At 40.6% G+C, this 20,523-nt stretch overlaps 1 protein-coding gene across 1 annotated transcript in view; it reads left to right on the forward strand.

Annotated features, from left to right (window-relative positions):
- The first annotated feature begins 75 nt into the window (after window positions 1-75).
- LOC140686868 (trafficking protein particle complex subunit 9-like) overlaps window positions 76-20,523 on the forward strand; it is a 30,674-nt gene continuing 10,226 nt past the window's right edge. Inside the window, exons 1-2 of the mRNA XM_072942046.1 lie at window positions 76-117; window positions 17,106-17,160. Coding sequence (XP_072798147.1) covers window positions 17,113-17,160 — 48 coding nt within the window. The 5' untranslated portion in view covers window positions 76-117; window positions 17,106-17,112. The remainder of the gene's footprint in view (window positions 118-17,105; window positions 17,161-20,523) is intronic.

Raw genomic sequence — 20,523 nt, forward strand, 5'->3', positions numbered from 1 at the left:
CCTGTTACAGCAGGTGCTCTTACTTTGTGGGTCCTTATGTAACTGTGTGGTGTTATTCAGGATCGCCCGTTCTACATTGTGTGACGCTGCTGTGGTGTCTCCTAGTTATTTGTTTCCGTAAGTACTCGTGCATGTTTATCAATGTGTTTTACTAGACATCTAAAAATGCTTTTTTCAGATGAAAAATAATGTGTATTTAATATAAAAGTCTGAAAAAAGGGGCAAAAGTGTCTATCCTGGTCCCACTACTCAGAGATAATAATTAACAGTTTAACATCTATTTTCTGTTCTTTTCATCAATGTGTATTACCTCTGTCATAAAAACCAGCGAGCACTCTATGCCTGATTACTATGTGGAGACCTCCATTTTCCATTCGGCTTATTACACGTTTTTCTACAATATTCTATCTCCCCTGGCATGATTTTTAATGACAAGTATAGCATTCTGTCTTGTGGAGGCATCGTCCATTTTACTTCGGACTAAATAAACTTTTAAATTCCAAGTATACGTAACTGATATACTGAAAAGAGAACTGTGGTTGTACCGAAAGGCCCCTACATCCCTTCCCCTTTTTTCCTGAGAGTAAAAACTGCTGACAATGTGGTGAATATATTTAATGACCTTTATGCCAATGTCATATATATATACACATACATACATACACGTATATGAGAAATCTATGTATATGTGTGTGTATATATACTTTATTGAAAAATAAAGCCATACTATATGTTTTCTGAAGCTCGGTTTATTCACTCAGGTGTATATCATAAACGTCCTCCCACTCCAGACTCACCCGGTCCTTTCAGATAGAGGGGTCTCCTGATGTACAGGTTTGGTCTCTTCTGCAAGGACAACTTTGGTGGGAGAGTGCTGTGGACAAGGCCTTGGGCCACGCCGAAACGCCGGCCCCTTAGTGCCCACAGCTCGCCTTTATTTGCCACATGATTTTCTTTATGGTGGACACTTAAGGTTTCTCCAATTTCCACTGTCAGAAAGTATGTTTGACTGGCACCATTCTCGTACAAACATTCCTGTGATATTGTATGAGTATTCGTTTAGTTAAGGATTCTGAAATTTAGTCCCTGGATGTGACAATTACATACATCACAGGCTTCTTTCAAGTGACTCTAGAAATTCCTTCTCCAGTGGGGAATGAAAAGATGTAAAATAACTTATGTAACCAATTCTCTATTGCTGGATATGATTTCACTTCAGCTTTTCTTCCCACCATTGTATACAGTGCTGTGTAAATGCTCTGATGAGTACATCTTTTGAACTGATTTTTTTCTAAACGAAACGATTCCTAAAAGTGGAGTTGTGTCTGTGTGTACACACGTTTTTCAGAGTTTACATATCCATTGACATGTCATCCTCTAAAAAGATCTCACACAGTTTTTTCTCCCACAGATGGACACTAGCTAGAATATGTTTGAAAAATGTTTGGCAATATGGTGAGCCAAAGTGCTTTTTCATTGATTTAGTTTGCATTTGATGACCAGTGAAGTATTGAGCATTTTTCACTCATTAGCCTTCTGACTTTTAAAAAGTGAATGATCCCTTTTGTCCTTTGCAAACATTTAAGTGAGGGAGCTTCTGGTTGCTTTGTGACAGCTCTTTGTATGTTATCAACATTAACCACTTGTCTTCATCAACATGTATCACAGAGATTTTCCTTGTCATTTCTTGCCTTTCATTTTGTTCAGTAGGTTTATTTCTGTTGTGGCCCAAAATAATCTTAAGCTAGTAAATGTCTTCTTTTTGGTTTTATCCTTGATAGTATTCTTAGAAATACTTTCTAATATTTACATCAATATCTGTAATTTTTCTAGTGGTCATTATGACTGGAATAGAATTTGCTTTTTCCAGGTGATTCTCTGATTGTCCCAAGACAATTATTGAATTCATACTTTGCTCTTTGATTTGAAATCCCACCTGTAAAAAATACTTATGCATACTACAGTCTCTTTTTGAGGTCATGGTTTATTTCTGTCAATCTTACTTTCTTACTCCAGTTTTATATCTCACATATTGTAAAAATTTATTTAATATCTGACAGTGTGATTTTTTTCGATTCTTTCTTCCATCCCTAATTTTCTTGGCTAGTATTATGACTTTATTATTCCTGAAGAATTCTAAAATACTTTTTTCAAGCTAAAAAAAAAGGATAAGGGTTATCATAGGATATTTTAGTAAGTTTTGAATTATCTTTAGGAGAACGTACATCTTTACAAAACTGCTTTCCTCCACAAAATATGTTGATGTCTCTAAATTCACACATCTTTCTTTACCCCGCAGTACAGTCCTGTACTTTCTCCATGTACAACATGGGCATTGTTTTTGGGTGTATTCCAGATTATTGTTGATGTTTTTGTTAATTTTGTAAGTGAGAATTTTTTGCTATTATATTTTGTAAATGTTAAAACTGACACATAGGAAGGCAGAATCGGTTTGTAAATACTCACTTTGTAACTTGTACTTTAAAATTGCAAATATTAAGTAATTGTTACAGAATCCTTTCTTTTCTGTTTTTAAAAATTTGTTTCCAAGATTCTCAAAATGGTCTTAGCTAAGTAGTATAGGTGGGGAAACAGATGGAGCGAGGTAGTGGGGCTCATGTACAAACTGTGAGCAGTTTTAAGGCTGTCTTTTCGCTGGAAAAGCCACGGAAGATCCCAGGTCAGACCAGGCGTGGTTTTGTATGCACTTGAAAGCCAGCATTCCTGCATGTATGGTGAAGCCTGGTGGGCGAGGCTGGTAGATGATCAAGGTCGAATGGAGGTTATTGGCTGCAAAATGTGCTGTGTCTGAGAACTGGAGACCATCGCCATGGGAAATGCTTGGTGCTGGAAACAATGCAGGGGAGCTGGGGAGCCTGTGTGTTAAGGATTTTCGAGCCCTGGGAGTGGGAAGTTCAGACTCTGCATTCAGATCTGAGTATGAATTCATCCTCTTTAGTTTACTGGTCCTCTGACTTTTGTCAAGTTATATACCCTCTTTCAATTCCTGTTTTCTTGTCTCTCAAAATAGGAGAATTACCGCCTGCTGCTAAAGTGTTTGATCAGGGTAAATAATTTGTTTCTATAAGATGCCACGTACAGTCACAATCTCAGTGAGAAATGGGCTGTCGCCTCTTCTTCTGCAAGTTACTGCTTGACAAGACATGGGGGAAGCCAGCCCCTAATTTTTGTGTGATGCAAGTAGGAACAAAATTAACGTCTTGCCTTTCCCTAGCAATATTCTTACTCCTTTGCTTCATTTACCTCTTTCCTTTTTTCCTTTCCCCGTTCCCCTCCTCCACCAAAAGAGAATGAGACTCTCAGAACACTAGATTCAAATTACTTTAAATGTTGGCTCATCCCCATGAAATGACAGTGACATTAAAAAAAACCTGTACATATCCCAGACTTGATTGTATTTGATTTACACACACACACACACACACACACAATCAGGCTACATTCCACTTGCAGAGGGAGAAGGACTACTTTTTCTGAGTTTTCATTCACTGAGCATGAGGACAAAGTCTCTTACGCAGACATTCACCAGGCTTCGTGCATGGTGTTTTTAATTGGATTTCTGCTTTGTCGCCATAGATATAGTCTCCTAATAGAAGAGAGAAAGTGGAGACATAGAGATTCTGGTGAGATATTGGTGTCATCATATTTGACTTGGAAAGGGCTTAAGAGAGCATGGAGTCGTAACTATTTATGGGTGAGTATCCATGATGGTGTAACTTTGACAAGAATTTGGGTCTTCTGCCATTGTGTCCACGTAGTTGAAGAGGCAACTGGGCAGGGGATGGCAGGGTTCCTTCTTGCTTGAGTTCCAGGGTCATGCTACTTTTTATTGCTCAGCTGCCTTTAGTTTATGTCCATGAGACCTCTCATGGGAAGGTCACTCTGTCCTGATAGAATGAGTTTGTTATCAACAAAAAGCTCTGGACCCACTCATATTTCCCAGAGTTTTCTGCTGACCTGCTGACACTTTAAATAAATGAGAACTAAGAAACTACTGAATATAAAATCCTTATTGTTATCATTTGCCCTCGAGTTCCATAGGAATGAGGTGCTGTCTTAGGCTGTCTAAAGCTAGATCTGAACAAAGATAGGGTGATAGGCTGTGCTGCTGGACCTCTCCAGTCGAAGGGTTTTCCACCTTAGTTTTTAGAATCAGGCAGATGAGCTCAAATCTTGCCTTTACCAGTTATTATCTTTGTGACGTGGGGGAGAAACTGTTCTTTTTTGTGTCCAATTTTCTTTATCTGTAAATAAGTTCTGTATGTATTTTAAGGTTTCTCGTTTAGAATTGAATGAGCTAATTCCCTCATTTATACCTGAAATAGTGATCGTGTGGTTCTATGCTGGTGATTTGGTAGTTGATTACTAAGGGACTCGGCAGTGAGAATGGGGGTGGGGGACCCCTGGATAATAGAGCTTATATTCCAGAATATGCTTGTAAAAGACTGGATGTGCAGTGGATTTTTAGTAAATATCCACTCATTTCCTAGTCTGCATTGATTGTGTATATATCTTTATACTAATATATGAACAATTTTTATTGTAATTTAAACCTTATCAGTATTTAAATATGTAGCTATAAAAATATGTGAAATAAAATGATTTGTCTTTTATTTTCTTTTCAATAAGCAACAAAATAAAATAGAAAAAATTAGTTTTGAAGGAGTAGAAATAATTTTATTTCCGTGGAATCAATTCCGTATAATAGGTTTTTTGGTCGTGTTGTTAAACAGCATGTAAAATTGATAGGGTGTGACATACTGGAAATGAGGAAACAATGGAGACATACTACCTCCAATGCAGTCATTTTGTTACCAAGTCCAAACTCGTTCTGCTTGCTGCATGACAGGCCAATAAATCGGGAGTTAAGATGTTGGAGTTAGGAATAGTGACTTTATTTGAAAAGCTGGCAGACCCAGAAAATGGCATACTGATATCCAGGAGAACTCTCTTCCCCAAGTCAGAATTCAGTCTCATTTTATAGTAAAAAGCAGCGGGGTTGTGGTCGGTTGTTGCAAACTTCTTGCTGTACCAATTGTTTGTCCTTGAAATCCTTTGATCTTGCAGCTGTCCATGTGGGTCAAATCATGGTGTCCCCGTATTACCTCTAAAAAAAAAATAGGTTATTCTCTATTTTGCAACTTTTCATCTCTACGTAAGTGTAGAAGAGCTAACATCCTTAAAGATCAGAGCCCGGAGAATAGGCTCCCCTGGATATTTCAGGCTAAAGGCAACTATCTTTTACAAAAGGTTCAGAGATAGCAAGTCTGAGCCTAGAAAACAGGGTACAGGTCTAAAGCCAAACGAACATATCTAACATGGAGTCAAATTTGTTCTTTTGTATTACAACTTCTTTTTCCACCTCATAAATAATTTTAGTAAGAAACATGAGCAATTTTTTTGTTTTTGTTACTTAATTACGGATATGTGGGCCAACTAAAGTTTTATGAGCAGGGATTCTGTGCGTGCCTTGGGGTCACAGCAAACTCTTCTTGGGGGTGGCCTACCCTGCAACATGTCTGATGCCCGATGAGTGTTGGTGAGGGTCCCCCTAGCCAGGGGCTCTCTTCAGGTACCAGCATATGGGCATTGCCCTCTGGAGACCTCTTTTTCAGCTGCAGGAAATTTTTTCAGATATTGTGATGGAAAAATCACTCCAGCTGGGGATAATCAGGGGAAAAAGGAAGAGGAAAAGGGCTGGGAGTAGAGTAGATGAGAAAGACAGAAGATCAGGGAGCCTGGGGACCTGGGAGCGGGGCCTCGGGAGAGAGAGGAGCATAGGTGGGGAGGGGCCCGGCTCCGGAACCAGCTCCTGCACCTGTCCCCGCACCCAAACCACACAGGCATTAATTGGGCCCAAGACTCTCTCCCGGTCTGGATGTCACCCTGGGCAGAACCTTGAGAATCGAAGGTAAGGCGTGAGAGGCACTCATCTAGGGGGTCACTGAGGACTTTGGTCAAGTCCACAGTGCCTTTTCTAGTCATGTGCCTTCACCGGTTCTTTATCTCAGCATCTGAGAAGCAGGAACAAGGAACTCATGGAGAGATCTAGGAAGACATCTGACTGTGTTAAGAGACGACAGTCACAGCGACACGGGGAGTGAAGACACTTGCAGCAAACTAAAATAACTTCACAAATATTGCATCACAGCTGCAGGTGTGAGAGAGCCTAAGCCTGTCTCAGAGTGCAGGGGACAAGAGGAAAGGAATGGTAAAATTAACACTGACAATTGAAATTTTGTTTAATAGCCTGCTACTGTTAATTGTATCACTTGATTGTATGCAGGTGTATTTCAATGAGCATTTATATGTTCACACAACCACACCAGCCCCTGTTGCTCCCATCGGAGATGGGATTTCTCAAACACAGTGCCCCTCCTGCTTGGGTGGGCCAGGCTGCGGGTCCTCGCCTGGTGCCAGGCTGCTACAGGGCACTGACTCCCCGAGGCACGGCCTGGGAGACATGACAGGAACATCTCTGCTGTTGAATGGGGGCCTCCTTTTCCCCCTGCAGTGCAAGAATGCCGGTGAGTCAGTTAGAAGCATGCATCCAAGCCGTCCTACCATGTCATCACCATCTTGAAGTGGTGACAGAATCTTTTGAATTTCTCCAGAATGTGGTTTACAATCACCTTCGTCAAGTGAGTGTGTGTCCCCTTACAAGTAGAGGAATTACTGCCGTTTCCCTGGAAAATACTCACCACTAGTCCTTCTGATTTTTCTGTGCTGGGATTCAGTATGGCATGCTAAAAATTCTTCAGTCAGATCTTGAAACCCTGATGAAGAGGATTATTTATTTCATGTCTTTATATGATAGAATTTTACTTTCAAAATTCAGAGTTTTCGGTTCTTGGAGGAATTTTTTCGGGGGTTGGAGAAACAACTTTTTTCTTACCATGTTTGTTACCTGTTTCTGTATGCCTCTCACCTGTCTTCCGTCACTTGTGAGGCTGTTCTATTTGTGACCCTGTCCTGGATGTTCATGTTATAAAACATAAAGTTTGTAAAAGTACATTCCCTTTACTTGGAAGATATTCCACAAATACTACCTAAATCTGGGTGTGGTTTTAAGAAGACAGAATCATTAGAACATGTCCTTGCAGGTTGCTAGTGCAAAATCCTCAAATCAATAGTCTAGCTCAACATCTAAAATCTTTCTAATCTACCTTGGATTTGTATGGATAAGTGAAGCAGTTTGCTAAGAACTCAAAACCAGGTTTAGAATACAGGCAGGTGTAGCTCAGCAGGTCCTCCCAAGCTGATGTTCTGCCAGAGGGTGGGTCCGAGGGAAGAGGGTGTGTCCTGCCCTCCCTGAGCTGACAGTTTCATAGCAAAGACCTTCACCAGGTAAAGAAATTGGAGTTTCTTCTAAGAAGAGTGGGTTTGGAAAGACACCAAAAAGCGCGGGAGTGACACAATCCCATTTATGTCAAGTAGGGGAGAGTGGCTGTGGGGCCACTTGGGAGACTCGTGAGTCCAGGTGGGCAGTGTTGGTGGCTTCCACTACAGTGGTGGGATGGTCAGTGGGTAAAAGCGAACAGATTGAAGGCATGTTTAGATGGTAAAAAGGAAAGAATGAATGCTGTGTCTGAAGGTAGGATGGAGTAAGACCCAGGTTTCTGGGTGGATTAATGAGGTAAATGATGGTCCTGCTGTGCTCTGAGGAGGGAAAACTGCAGAGGGATTTCTGGGGGAAAACTGATGAGTTCAGCTGTGGGTGAATTGAAAGGTTGTTAGATGTGTGCTCTGGGAGCTCTGGTAAGAGCCAGTAGTGAGTAGGGGGAGGGGAGAGAGACCTTCAAATCATTTTGTCTTGTGAACATACAAATAAGGATGAGTAATGACACACTTAACATTTCTATATTTTGGATTAAAACCCAGTAACATTTTGCTATATTGACTGCAGAGGTTCTTAATTATTTTTTAATAGAAATAAAATAAATAGAAACAAAATAGTGGATTTAATGAACATCTTAGAGTTGATGTGTGTCCTTATATTTATTTTGATACCTCATCTGTTTATAACCATAATCTACAAAAAGTTACCTTGCTTATCATAAGTGTTAAACAGAGGGAAGTGACACACACTGTTGGGGGTTGAAGCTGATCTTCTTGGGCAAATTATGTAGCCTCTCTGTGCCTTAGTTGCATCTTCTGTGACTGCCCCAGGCCCCCTCATCACAGCTGATTTCCTAGACTAGATGTTGGGAGGGAGGCTGCTGAAGGGAGTAAGAATAGGTAACTGCTAGGGATACTGAAGAGAGAGACAAAAACAGATTAAAGCCGATAAACTGAGTACAAATACCCTCAAAAAAGAAAACATCCTGCAGTGCTTTGAGCCACTTACCGTTAGGGAAACAAAATCACGTGGACGCAAATCTCTTGAGCATGTGAATATTGTGGGTGGGAGGATGTCATTAGAAAAGTGTTGAGAAAAGGACTTTTGGTTTCCCTCGATGTTTCCAGTAAGGATGGGGAGCAGAAGCGAAAACCCCCGGTTCACAGTAGAAGGTGCTGTTTTTTGCAAAACTGACCAAAGTTTGGAGACCAGTCATCAGCGGTGCTGGCAAATGAAGAGGCTTCTGATTGGGTGGGGCACTTGCTGTGACTTCTAGGTGACCTGCTGGCTGGGGGCTGTGAGGCGGGCAGTAGGTTTGAACGGTGGCCCGGGCATAATCCCTGGGTCTGAGGCTGCTGGTCTGACTAGCAGACCTGGGCACCCGCAGTCCTAATGGAGCAGCTCGGGATGTGGCGTGGGACACCTGCCCTGCTGTGGGCGAGAAGAGGGCTTCCCTGAGGGGGTGTCCCTGCAGAGAGTGGAAACGTCCCCCTGCAGGGGAGGAAGAGACTCTGAGCAGGAGGCCGGATGCACAGGCAAGACCAGCCTGAGCACAGAGGTTTTGGGAAGCCGGAAGTCATACAGTGGCCCGAGCAGCCTTCTTCCTGCCAGACTGGAGGGAAAAGGTGCCGAAAAGTCAGGCTAGGATCAGACACTGTGGTGGGTTATGAGTGACAGGGAAGGACTGGTCAGGCAGGCAGGAGATAAATCTGTAGGCCTCCCAGCTGGGGCATCACGCCAGAGGGAGGAGCAGAGTTATAGACTTTGCCAATTATTAGCTGTGTGACTTTGAGCAATATCACCGTCACCCCACATCTCTATATATATATCTTCATCTGTAAAGTGATAGAGTGACAAGCTCATGTCATCAGAGGCTTAGTTTAGCTATGATCCTTTTGTCTAGTCCCGTCAGTGCTGCCCTGCAAGGTTCTGCTGCGGCTGCTCTTACCCTGAGATGGGAGGGCGTAGAGGGACATTATAGCACCCGAGGGCAGGGGGGGTGCTTTAAAAATGGACATGTAACCGCCTGCATCTGCAGACCTGCAGTCAGTTTTGTTGACGGTCGTGGAGAGGACATTGGAGGCCTTAGCATCGTCTTAAGACTTGTTTTCCCTTGGGGACCTGATTTGACTTTGCAGATTAATGTTGAAGATTTGGGCTTCTGGCAAGGCTGTTTTCCGAAATGAGTATATACGTAACATAGTATAAAATAAAATGTTTTTATTTAATGTGTGGGGCTTTGCAGCTGTTGGAGCAATTCTGTTGGCCTGGTCTCCACGGAGGACACTAGGGGTCAGCAGAGCGTGCGGGAGGCAGGCAGCCAGCCGTGCTGCTGCGGGGGGTTCTTCCCAGCAGGGCGCTCTGTTGAGTTGACTCTTCTCTGAGTTTGGTTGCCAGAGGAGCAGACAGCAAAGTAATGAGTTCTGATGGGATTGTATACTGACAGGAAGAAAGAGGAAACCGTAGTTTTTCTGGACTAGAACACGCGTTTGGTTCTTGATTCAGTGCGTTCAATTACAGAATTGCTGAGTTGTGTCTATTCTGGCAGTTCATTGAAATAATCTTTCAGACTAAAATTTAATAGTTATGTTTTATTTGGCGGGAGGGCTCGAGCCTGGAAGGCAGCCCCTCAGATCACTCTGGGGGAATGCTCCAAGAGGTATGGGAGGAGCTAGGATAAATAGTAGCTTTACAACAAAGACCAGGTACTTCGAACAATAAAAGATTGCTTGTTATCTAAAGAAAGCCAGATATCTCAAGTTCAAGTATTTAGTGCTTTTCTATGTATGGGATGAAGCAAACATATGGGTCATTGAATTCATTTCTTTGGCAAGCACCTAGCTGTCTAGGGACATTATCCTGTCCTTCCTTATTCTGAGTCCACTCAGAGGGCACCACTGTGAGTTGTTGAGAGGCTGGGCTGCAGGCGTGTCCTCGCTGCGGGTTGACAGCAGCCGCTGATGACTTGGTTTCAGCATTCTTTGTTTACTGACATTGTTGTAGTACTTTCATTCACATTGTAGTATTTTCATTCACAGTGCTCCCCCTTTTTCCTAAATTCGACCAATATTTTGAGAGACATTTCATGACGAATTTTGTCCCACAGTGCTAGGATGGCTCATTCCTAGTTCAGGTGAAGAATTTTCTGAGCTGCCATTCAAGGTGTTAGGTTTTTTATCAGGCCCTGTTGATACTAAAAGTTCTCTGGATCGCCTGTCTTACTAGTCTCTTCTGATCCAGGAAATGTTTACCCTTTGTTGCTAATTCCCATACCCAGAATCACACTATTACTGTTATTTTATGCAGGGTTATAAATTTTATCTATTTCTTCAAGATGTTTAGCCATCATCAATCTTGTAGGCCTAGTTACACATTGGGAAATGTAAGAGACAACAATTTTATAAAATAGACAGGATATAAGTAATACAGGTAGTAACGTTAATGAAGTCACGAGTAAGAATTTAATAGTCTAGAAGCTATATTTTTGGGTTAAAATTTTGCTTGTATTTCTGATTGAGTTTGAGTGCTCTTATGAGAAATTTCATATTTATGGTCAGGGTCAGAGCAGGTATTAATTGGCCAGATGAGGTCTCTCACCTTGTAAGATCAACAGTTGCCTAAACATAACTATAATTTCTTTTAAAATAACGTTTCTGAGGGCTATCTAGTTGGAGCGCTGGAGTAAGGAAACCCACCAAGGTAACACAGAAATACTATACATAGGTAATTTACCATAAACTTAACAATTGGAGTAGTTCATAAACAAACTTAGGAGAAATTGTCAAAGTAATTGTTATACAAACTTGGTCTGGTGTCTTGGGTCAGCTTTCTACCTCAGATCTCGTCTCCTACTGATCCTGGCCTGGTAGCTTTTTCTCCATTTGGGCATTGTTTTAAGGTGAGCAGTGCTCTATAGGCCAGTGCACTGCAGGGGCTGTTTCTGATAGGAAATGAATCTGAAAGTCCGTTTCCTTCAGCTTTGGTGTGTATGGTCTAGTTAAGAGTACCTGAAAAACTGTCCTTCCGTTTAGGTTGGAGACAGTTCTTTAAGTCATGCCTGTTCCAGTGTGTATAATCCCCTGGCTGCAGGTCATGGGGCATTGGAACTTAACCCAAGGATAGATTACTGAGCTTCAGAAACAAACCTAGTGTATCCTTTTCATAATTCAATTAAACTGTACAGCAATGTGACATAACAGCAAGGAATGATTTGGGAAGTGTCTTAGTAAATATAGACCTCGATTAACAGAACTAGAATTTAATATTCACTAAAATAAAGTCTTTTTCTCTCTCTAAAGTTACACTCATTTTTCTCAAATACAGCTAAATCAAGATTAATTTCTTTACATGTAAAGTCTGATTATTTGATCATATAGGGTTTTTAAAATTGGCTGTGTTGGAAGTTTTAATACGGTGTCTCAGGGTAGAATGTTAATAAGATTTGCTAAGGCCAGGAAAGCCATGTCAAGTGCTTGTCATGGATTTCTGCCTTACAGATTTAGGTAAATTCTTTCCTCTTTAAAATCCTTAAAATAACTTGAGATTCCTATATCTGTTAGGAGATGATCTTCCTCATTTGTCTCATAGAGCCACTGGGGACCTAAGAGTTTTTAGTCTCTTGAGGGATCATATAGAGAGAAAAGATAACTGTTTCAAGTCTGCTTACATAGGTATAATTTATCAAATTTCTGTGATTCATAACTAGCCTAAGAGGAAGAGTTTCTTTATGAATGGGAAACAGGTTAAAACCAGTAGTATTTCAAACAAAATCAAAAACTGTAACCATATTCATCAGTTTACTCAGTCCCACAAAAGTAATCCTTTTAATCATAGTTTTCATTGCATATTAAAAATTTCTTACCCTGTTTAGTTCAGTGCTATAGTTTGAAATTTATTAGAAATCAGTAAATCTCCATGAAGAGCAAGCATTTTCAAAATCATGAGAAGAAAACAATTAGCTGTCTATATATGACAAAAGATTTAAAAGCATGGTTAAACACCGTTACACAATAATCTATAAAGAAACCTCGTCACTATACCCAGAAATATCACTTTTAACATTTCAGATATACCTGAATTTTAGGGAGTCCATATAATTTCTACAGTATTTATATTAATAATATTTTCTCATGCAATATAACCTTAGAAGATTTATGATTCATTTGACAATACCATGATATTTAACATGGCAAATGAAACTTACTAGTTCAAAATCTCTCCTTGGGATGTTTCAGGGGCCCTCTGTAGCATCCCAAACTTAACTGGAGATTAAAAGAACTTTAATTAGAAATTGATACTTGGGGATCTTTTTAAAGACTTCAGAACACTTGGTCAGATAAACATATAGATCACTGTAAAGTAGTACTTATTCATTAACAAGAAAATACATCAAAGGTAAAGGCAGAACATACCAGCTAAGTGGTATAAGAAGTTTTACAATCTGTTATTGAAGGTGGATTAACATTTTAAGAAAAATTTTTCCTCTTAACAGAGAGAAAACCAAATCTATTCTTGTACCAGCTTACTTCTAAGATTCATTTACTTTGCCCAATTTGATTCTAAACTTAGCCAATTCTAACCACGTACAAAACTCTTTCCTCAGGTTTCCTCTTCCACAAGCCTTCCACAGATTTCTATACTCATATTAGTGTGTCCCTTATTTTCTCTTCCATTCAGAAATAACCAGCTTCAGGAGAAATTCACTATGTTTCATTAACAAAATATAATTCCATTGTTACGTCTTCCTTTACACATTTATATTACTTTGGTAGGAAACTGAGATCATTCCCTTACTAATAGAGACTATTTCAGGGTGGCACCAACCATTTATTAATATTTCTAAACACCTTTAGTTTCACTGTAAGAGGAAGTTAAATGTTAAGTAATTCATCTTTCAATTTTATTTTATCTGAAAATGGCATAGCTATTTAATAAAATCCTATCATTTAACTTAATTTAGCACAAATCTAGAATTTAAAGATACCAAACATTTACAGATTATCTTAAGCATACATTTTAATGATATATTTTAAAAATTTACCCAAAACTCTCATCTCATTTGCATTTAATTTCCTTAAAATTTTACCACACCCCATTACTGTTATTTTTTTTTTGACAAATCTGCAACAGATATAACAGGATCTTATTTGACTTTCATTTAACCTAGGTACAGCAAAGTTATTATACTTAATATTGATGACTTTAAAGATGTCTATATTAATTAGAACATACTTAAACTAAACAATATTAAATATTACCTTAATATTGAATATTTTCCATTTCACGTGATGCTGAAAGTGAATTTGTTCAGTTTTTATTTTAAAAATACTTAATTTTTAAGCTCTTATTTTTTACATCAATTAAGCAGAGCTCTTTGACTTTGATTTTTCTTTTTTAGCAGTAGAAATATCTCACATCTATAATGTGTACACAGGCTTATAAACAGACAAAAGCAAGAGATCTCATAGCTTAACTATTAAACTTACTTATAAGATAGGTGTAATAATAGTTGGAGTAAGCTGAATTTGCTGGCTCAAATCACTAAGGCTTACTATTTATGAAATAGACAGTTAAGATTGCTTCACAAAGTCTGAAGGACCCGTCAGAGTTCTGAGTTCTCAAATGCCAAAAGTTTCTTGGCCTTAAGTTTTATTTTGTTGAGCTAATTAGGCTCAATCCTAGGTCACTGTTTGTTGTATTTATATTTCTGATCTGCAAGACAAAGACACACGCGTCCAGGTCCCCAGAGAACTGCTGTCACCCATACCCAATTTTATCTCCTTAATTGGCATTTTAGTATCAGTGAGAAGAGCAGTAAACGAAGAATTCCATGTTTTAAAACTTTAAGGTTTACTTTATCATGTCTTCCAAAGCTTGCATAAGGCATTTAGTAAGGTCTCTTTTCCTTGAGTTATAAGTTAAACCCAGGTTAAAACATTTATTATATTTTTTATTAGCCACTGAATATTAGATTTCAGTTTTACGTTATATTGAATGGCTCATGTAACTCTACTGGTTTCCTTTACTTTGTTCAATTAATATTTTCTGAGGGACAGGTATGTGCCCAGCCTTATAATACCAAGAAGGGGAGGCATATTTCCATTGAAATATATCTATCCCACAACATAATTAAGCAAAAGTTTTATATAAAGACCGTTTAAATATACCAATTTTACAAAATTTATCTCAATTTTATTAAATCTTATACCTTTAATTTTTATATTTATTAGGTTTAATCAATAATTCTTATTTCTAGAAGGAGTGCCAGAAGCATTGTTTTTTTTTGTGCATTGTATCTAATTTTATAGAACAGTCTCTAGGATGCCCAAGTTTCAGCCAAAGAGCTTAGGCCCTTCTCAATTTTTAATTTGATTAATTGGTCTGTTGTCCCAATCATTGATCAAGTATGTCAGTCTATATATACATATATTTTAAACTGTGGTAAATAAAACGGACTTGTTTAAACTTTAATGTTGGGGGGCAGTAGTTGATCTCTTTGTCCCTTTTTTTTTTAGCTTTAAATAGTGTAGTATCAAAACTTTGTATCTAAATCCAAAAATATGCAATTTATTTACCTCATTCAAAGTAACCATATAAAAATATTTATCCATTTGGGATAAGCCCTGTTCTTTTTTTTTTTCAAAATTTTTACGATCCTTTTTCCAGTTATTCAAACTAATTAACATTAATTATTCTAAGTTTTTATTAGCATCTCTAGAACCATTTATCGGAAAGGAAAAACATAAATGTAGCTTTTCAAACCAGGTTTATTTTTTTAACTAAGTTCTTAGGTTAACCATTAGATATAATTTTCTACCTTTAAACTTGATTTAATAGGTACCAATAAAACAGCTGTTTATAATGAGATCTCATTTCAACTTTCACAAATTGAAAAGTTTTTCCAAATTAAAGGATCATCATATGGCCATCAATTTATATATATATAATATATATATAAATATTTTTATATATATATATTTTTTCTATATATATAGAATATATATATGTAGTGATTGTTTTAAAATCAGTTGAAGAGGCCCTTCCACATGAGAGTGGGGTGTTGCCTAAATAAATTTCAAAGGTTTACTCTCCAAAAGCTAAAGGCCTTTGTGGTCCAGGCTGATGCAACAAAGTTTAAGATGGTAAAATATCTGAATATTGGTACAAAGAATTGCTTAGAATCCAATTTATTTGCGTGGCCACCATATGTACAATATACTTCTATGTTTTGTATGGCAGAGTCCAAGGTTTCCTTTAAAAAAAAGTACACATATATACACATACATACACACACTTAAAACACCCAGAGAAAGATACAACATTTACATTTCAAGGACACAGGAAGAGAAATCCAAGTTCCCCCTAAAGGGGATTTTGTTTTTATAAGTTCAGAATTGTGAAAAATGTTTTTATCGGGCCTGGTTAGGTACATTCAGAGTGAGTTTTTATTTTTTCTAATTCCCAATTAATGTTGTAAGTTTTGTACGTATATAAACCTGGCTGGGGTAACAGTTGGAGCCTGGCAATCTGTCATTTCTTTTAATTACTTTTCTGTTCTTCTTTTTTTTTTTCTTTTTGAATGTTCTATTCCCCATTGTAAGGTCGGGTTCTCAGAATAAATTTGCTAGTAAGATTTCCCACAGGGACAACTCTAATGGCATGAAGTCTTTGCATATACCACTCCTGCAAGGTTCTCTGTCACCCGAGAAAGCTGTTACCAGCCAGGAGGAGGGCCTCATTTTTGGAGTTGAAATGTTCCTCATAAGAGTTTTACTTTTATCCTGAAAAATTCAATGGATGTAACCAAATTGAGGAAAACATTAGACCAGGCTCTTACCTGACCACTCAGTCCTGAACCCAGTGTCTTTCAACTTGGACCCACTCGGGATGTCTCCACTTGGTGAGTATTTTCCTCATATGTTTCCAAAACCCCACTTCGGACGTCTCCTCAAGGTGGGTTTTTCCCTTTATTGTACAACCAGGGCCCACCCAGTATGTCTCCACTGGGTGGGTAATTCACCCCAGTTTCTTTCAACTGGAGGGCCATGTACCTGGATACACCGCCAGATGAAACTCAGGATCATCAGCCAGTATGTGAGATCTGAGAAACAGGAGAGACTCACCCAAATTCATCTGGACTCCCCGAGGAGGCTGATGGGCACAAAGGGCCACTGCTGGTACCAAGGCTTCAGTTACTCGGAGAGTCCAGGTGGAGAGAAGTCTGCCGTGGGTCCCTTCATGGTGTCCAAAACTGTTGACTGAAATACATGTGCAGCCTAAAAGTTAAGAGTTATGTTTTATTTGGTGGGAGGACTCGAGACGGGATGACAGCCTGTCAGATCTCTCTGAGGGACTACTCCAAATGGGTTGCGGAGGAGCTAGTATATATAGGGGCTTTACAACAAAGACCAGGTTGTTGGAACAATAAAAGATTGCTTGTTATCTAAAGAAAGCCAGGTATCTCAAGTTCAGGACTTTAGTGCTTTTCTATGTATGGGAGGAAGCAAATATTTTGGACTCACTGAATTCATACTTTAGACGAGCACCTAGCTATCTAGGGCAAGTATCCTGTCCTTTCTTATTCTGAGTCTGCCCAGAGGGCACCATTGTGAGTGGCTGAGAGTCTGGGCTGCAGGCCTGTCCTCGTTGGGGGTGGTGGCAGCCGCTAATGAGTTGGTTTCAGCATTCTTTGTTTACTGACATGGTTGCAGTATTTTCATTCACATTGTGGTATTTTCGTTCACAGGCTGATTATGGATAATCTGCAACCTTGGAAAGCAACCGAGATGGAATTACTGCAGGTACCTTCTACTTTAGTAAGCCGTGTGCATACATAAACATGGAGGAAGCATACAAAAGGATTTAGTGGTGTAGGGAAGGGTTTCTGCACATTACAGGAGAACGCAATGCAGAATTCCTTAAGTCCACCTTTCTTTTCTGTAGTGGTTTCTGAGAACAGTTTATGGTAATTAACCAACATTGAGAAACGTTGGCACACATTGCATTTAAGAGCTGGCCGGCTGCAAACTTGTGTGTTGGACAGGTGGAATTCATAGGCAAGTGGTCAGGTGGATGGGAGAGAGTTGGAGCCAAGGCCTGGGCCCAGATTCCGGTTTAAATCGCCATTTCACCAACATAGGGCCTTGGACTAGAATGTAACCTCTCTTAACCTGTTGGTGAATATGTGAAATGGGCGTGATAATATTCGTTTCTTCCTGGGATTGTTGTAAATTCTAAAGAGTATTATAGCACACAAGAAGCACTTAACAAACTGGCACTTAGCAGTGTTTACCGTGTGCGGCCGCCACGCTTGGCGTGTGTCAGAGCCGAAAGGCAGCATTTGTCTTTTGAGGACGCACTGGCAGCCCCTTGGCTAGGTTGTGAATTTGGTGATTTCCTTTAATCCTTGAAACTCTACGTGCCATGGGCAGTTATTTTCATGGACTGATGAGGAATCTCAGGGTAAAAACACTGTAGTATTTGTCCAAAGTCAGACCATAATTTTGGGTGCAGGGGCCTCAGTTCAGCATGGGTCCCTGGGCCTTCTGCCCTCTCCGTTCAGCACCAGAGCCAGATGTGGGTTCAGCTGTCTCCCAGCCCAGAATATCCGGCAGGTCGCAAGAAACACCTTGCCCTGCGCTGTTTGAGCAAAAACTCCGGAGGAGAGGCAGTTAGAAAAGGGATTAACATAAAAACAGACGACTGCAAACTGTGATCAACTCTGAGAAGGAAAGAAACAGGCCTTGCCGTGCAGAGCTGGGGGTTTTCCCGTCAGGGCTGCTCTGGGGGCGTTCATCTCAGCTAAACAAGTTCTGCTGCTGCACCAAGGCAGGAAGGCAGGGCGCATGTGGCCAGGTAGACAGGGCCTTGTTAATCATAATCACTCCCCATTCAGCTGCAGCTGTCACGGGCAATTACCTAGTAAACACATGTCGGCCATAATCATCACGCAATTTGCTTGGTAGTTTTATTGGCCCCACTTTTGAGATGAGGTAATTGAAAATGGGGAGTTTGCTGCATGCCCGTGATTTCCTTGGAAATACCCCACTGGTCTTTCCACCTAGACTGGTGTGGCTGTCATATCCCAGCCATGTGAATGGCATCGTGTAACTTCTCCGAAGCGGCCCAAATGACTCACATTGATATTCTTAATTCGTAGGAAATGGTATGTGACAATAAGAGAAAAAGGTAGTAAGAAATTGTTTTGAAAGCTAGAAAAAAATCCAATTCTTCCCCAGCTGGGGGAGCTTACCCTGTGTCCCTCACCCCACTCACTTCCTGGCATCTCCTCCCTGCCAACTCCGCGTTCAGAAACCACTCTGAGCGTTTGAAGAACATTTTGCCTCATGACACTGTTGACAACGACCTGCGACCTCTCTGTTCCTGGTTAACTCTCTCTTCAAAGCCATTTTAATTTTATGCAGGCTCCTCCGCTCAGATGTAAGACTAGCCTCTTTAAACTTCTTCATGCAGCTCCTTAATGAAGATCTTGGGAAGGAAACCCAGCCAAAACCTGGGAGGTATTTACAAAGTGACTGCAACCTCAGTATTTTGTGAAAGTCAAATCAGAGGAGTGGGTGACTCAGGAAAGGCTTTTTTAAGGTAGAAAGGGGAAAGTGAAAGGACACAGGGTGTGTGAGAATGAAGCATCTCGGGTCCAGCTAGCAAGGCACCTGCGTTCAGGATGGTGTTTGGAGAGTGCAGAATTCTCACAAAGAAAGAAGTGGTGGGATGGGAGGGAGGACAGTTGGGTACTTTACTGGGGAGGGAAAAAGTGGGTTGAACATTTCCTGGTTGAACAAAAGGATTGTGACATGATATGCTTGTATTTTGGAGAGAAGGGTTTTGTGAGGACAGGCCTAGGAGAACGCTCTCTGGCTGGGGTGTCATCACAACAAACACAGAGAACCGGGCCGACCCCCAAGTCCCCTGCTGGGGGAGAGGCTTCCCTCCAATTGGAGCCCTGTTGGCTGCTTCTGTCCCTTAGCTGGGGCCTGAGAGCTCCCTTCACAACCCAGTCCTTTTGATACAAGAAAAAAAAGTAGGGCATGAGAAGGGCTGTGTCCCAGGCTTTGATTGAGCCCCTGGGATGTGCCCAACCAGATTTTGTTCCTTGGCTTCATGCAGTTAAGTATTCAAGAGCAAGCCAGTGTTGAGTAAAGGTAGATTTATTCAGAGAGATACATTGAAATGCAAGAGAAACGTCACGACGTGTGGGGGTTTGATGCTCAGATTAAAAGTGTGTACACACTCCACAGACTGAGTGTGGGCCTTCTCCGAAGAGGGAGAGAGATGGGTGCCCGCGAGGTGGCGCTGTGTTGCTCATTTTCTTGGGCTTGGTGGCTTCATATGCTAATAAGTAGAAGGACCAGCCTTAGGGCAAGGGGCCGGGATTCCCAGTGAGTAAGCCATTTCCCACCCTGTGACCTTTTGTGGCTAGCCTTGCAATTGCCCTGGTGCCTGGGGCCGGGTTATTCACAATGTTACTATTACAATGGGTGTTTAATGAAGCTCAAGCTCTGCTAGAAGTTAAATCTCTTCATCCTGAGCCTCAAGGCCTATTGGGGGTTGAATCCTTCACCATTTTGTTGTTAATTGCTGTGGCCTTCCTTGAATGGCTGTTCTCTGCCCCCTTCCATCCTGTCTCACTGTGATGACACAGAGAGAGCAAAGTCCGGGCCCTGCCTGTTCTCCTGCATTTAACAGTTGGAGGTGTGGGGTTGGCTTATGATGACTCTGAGTGGTGAGAAGGATGTTTCAGATTTTCCCACGTGAGACATGGTGACCTGCCAGCAGCCACCGCAGATTTATGTCACGGGCATTATCGCTTGTGTTGTTGTGGAAAAAACAGACCAGCCAAGACACAAGCACCACTCGGAGGGTTGGAGTACTGAGATTTACAACGCCAGCGGGCTCAGAGCGGCTTCTGTTCTGAAGGTCTGAGCACCTCCAAGACCTGCACATGAGGTTTTATAGGCTTAATTACAAGTATGGGGCTCTTAGCCAATAAGGCTCAAACAAGAAAAAGCAAGGAATCAGTGCACTGAAGCTTATCAATTTGGAACAGATCACGTTACTGACAATTGTTGACCTTGGATTTACGAGTTAGCCCAGCAAAACTTAGGTCAGTAAACCGACACTTATCACACTTGGATATGTGACTT

This window comes from Vicugna pacos, chromosome 18, assembly GCF_048564905.1.
Source record: "Vicugna pacos chromosome 18, VicPac4, whole genome shotgun sequence".
NCBI classification, from domain to species: domain Eukaryota; kingdom Metazoa; phylum Chordata; class Mammalia; order Artiodactyla; family Camelidae; genus Vicugna; species Vicugna pacos.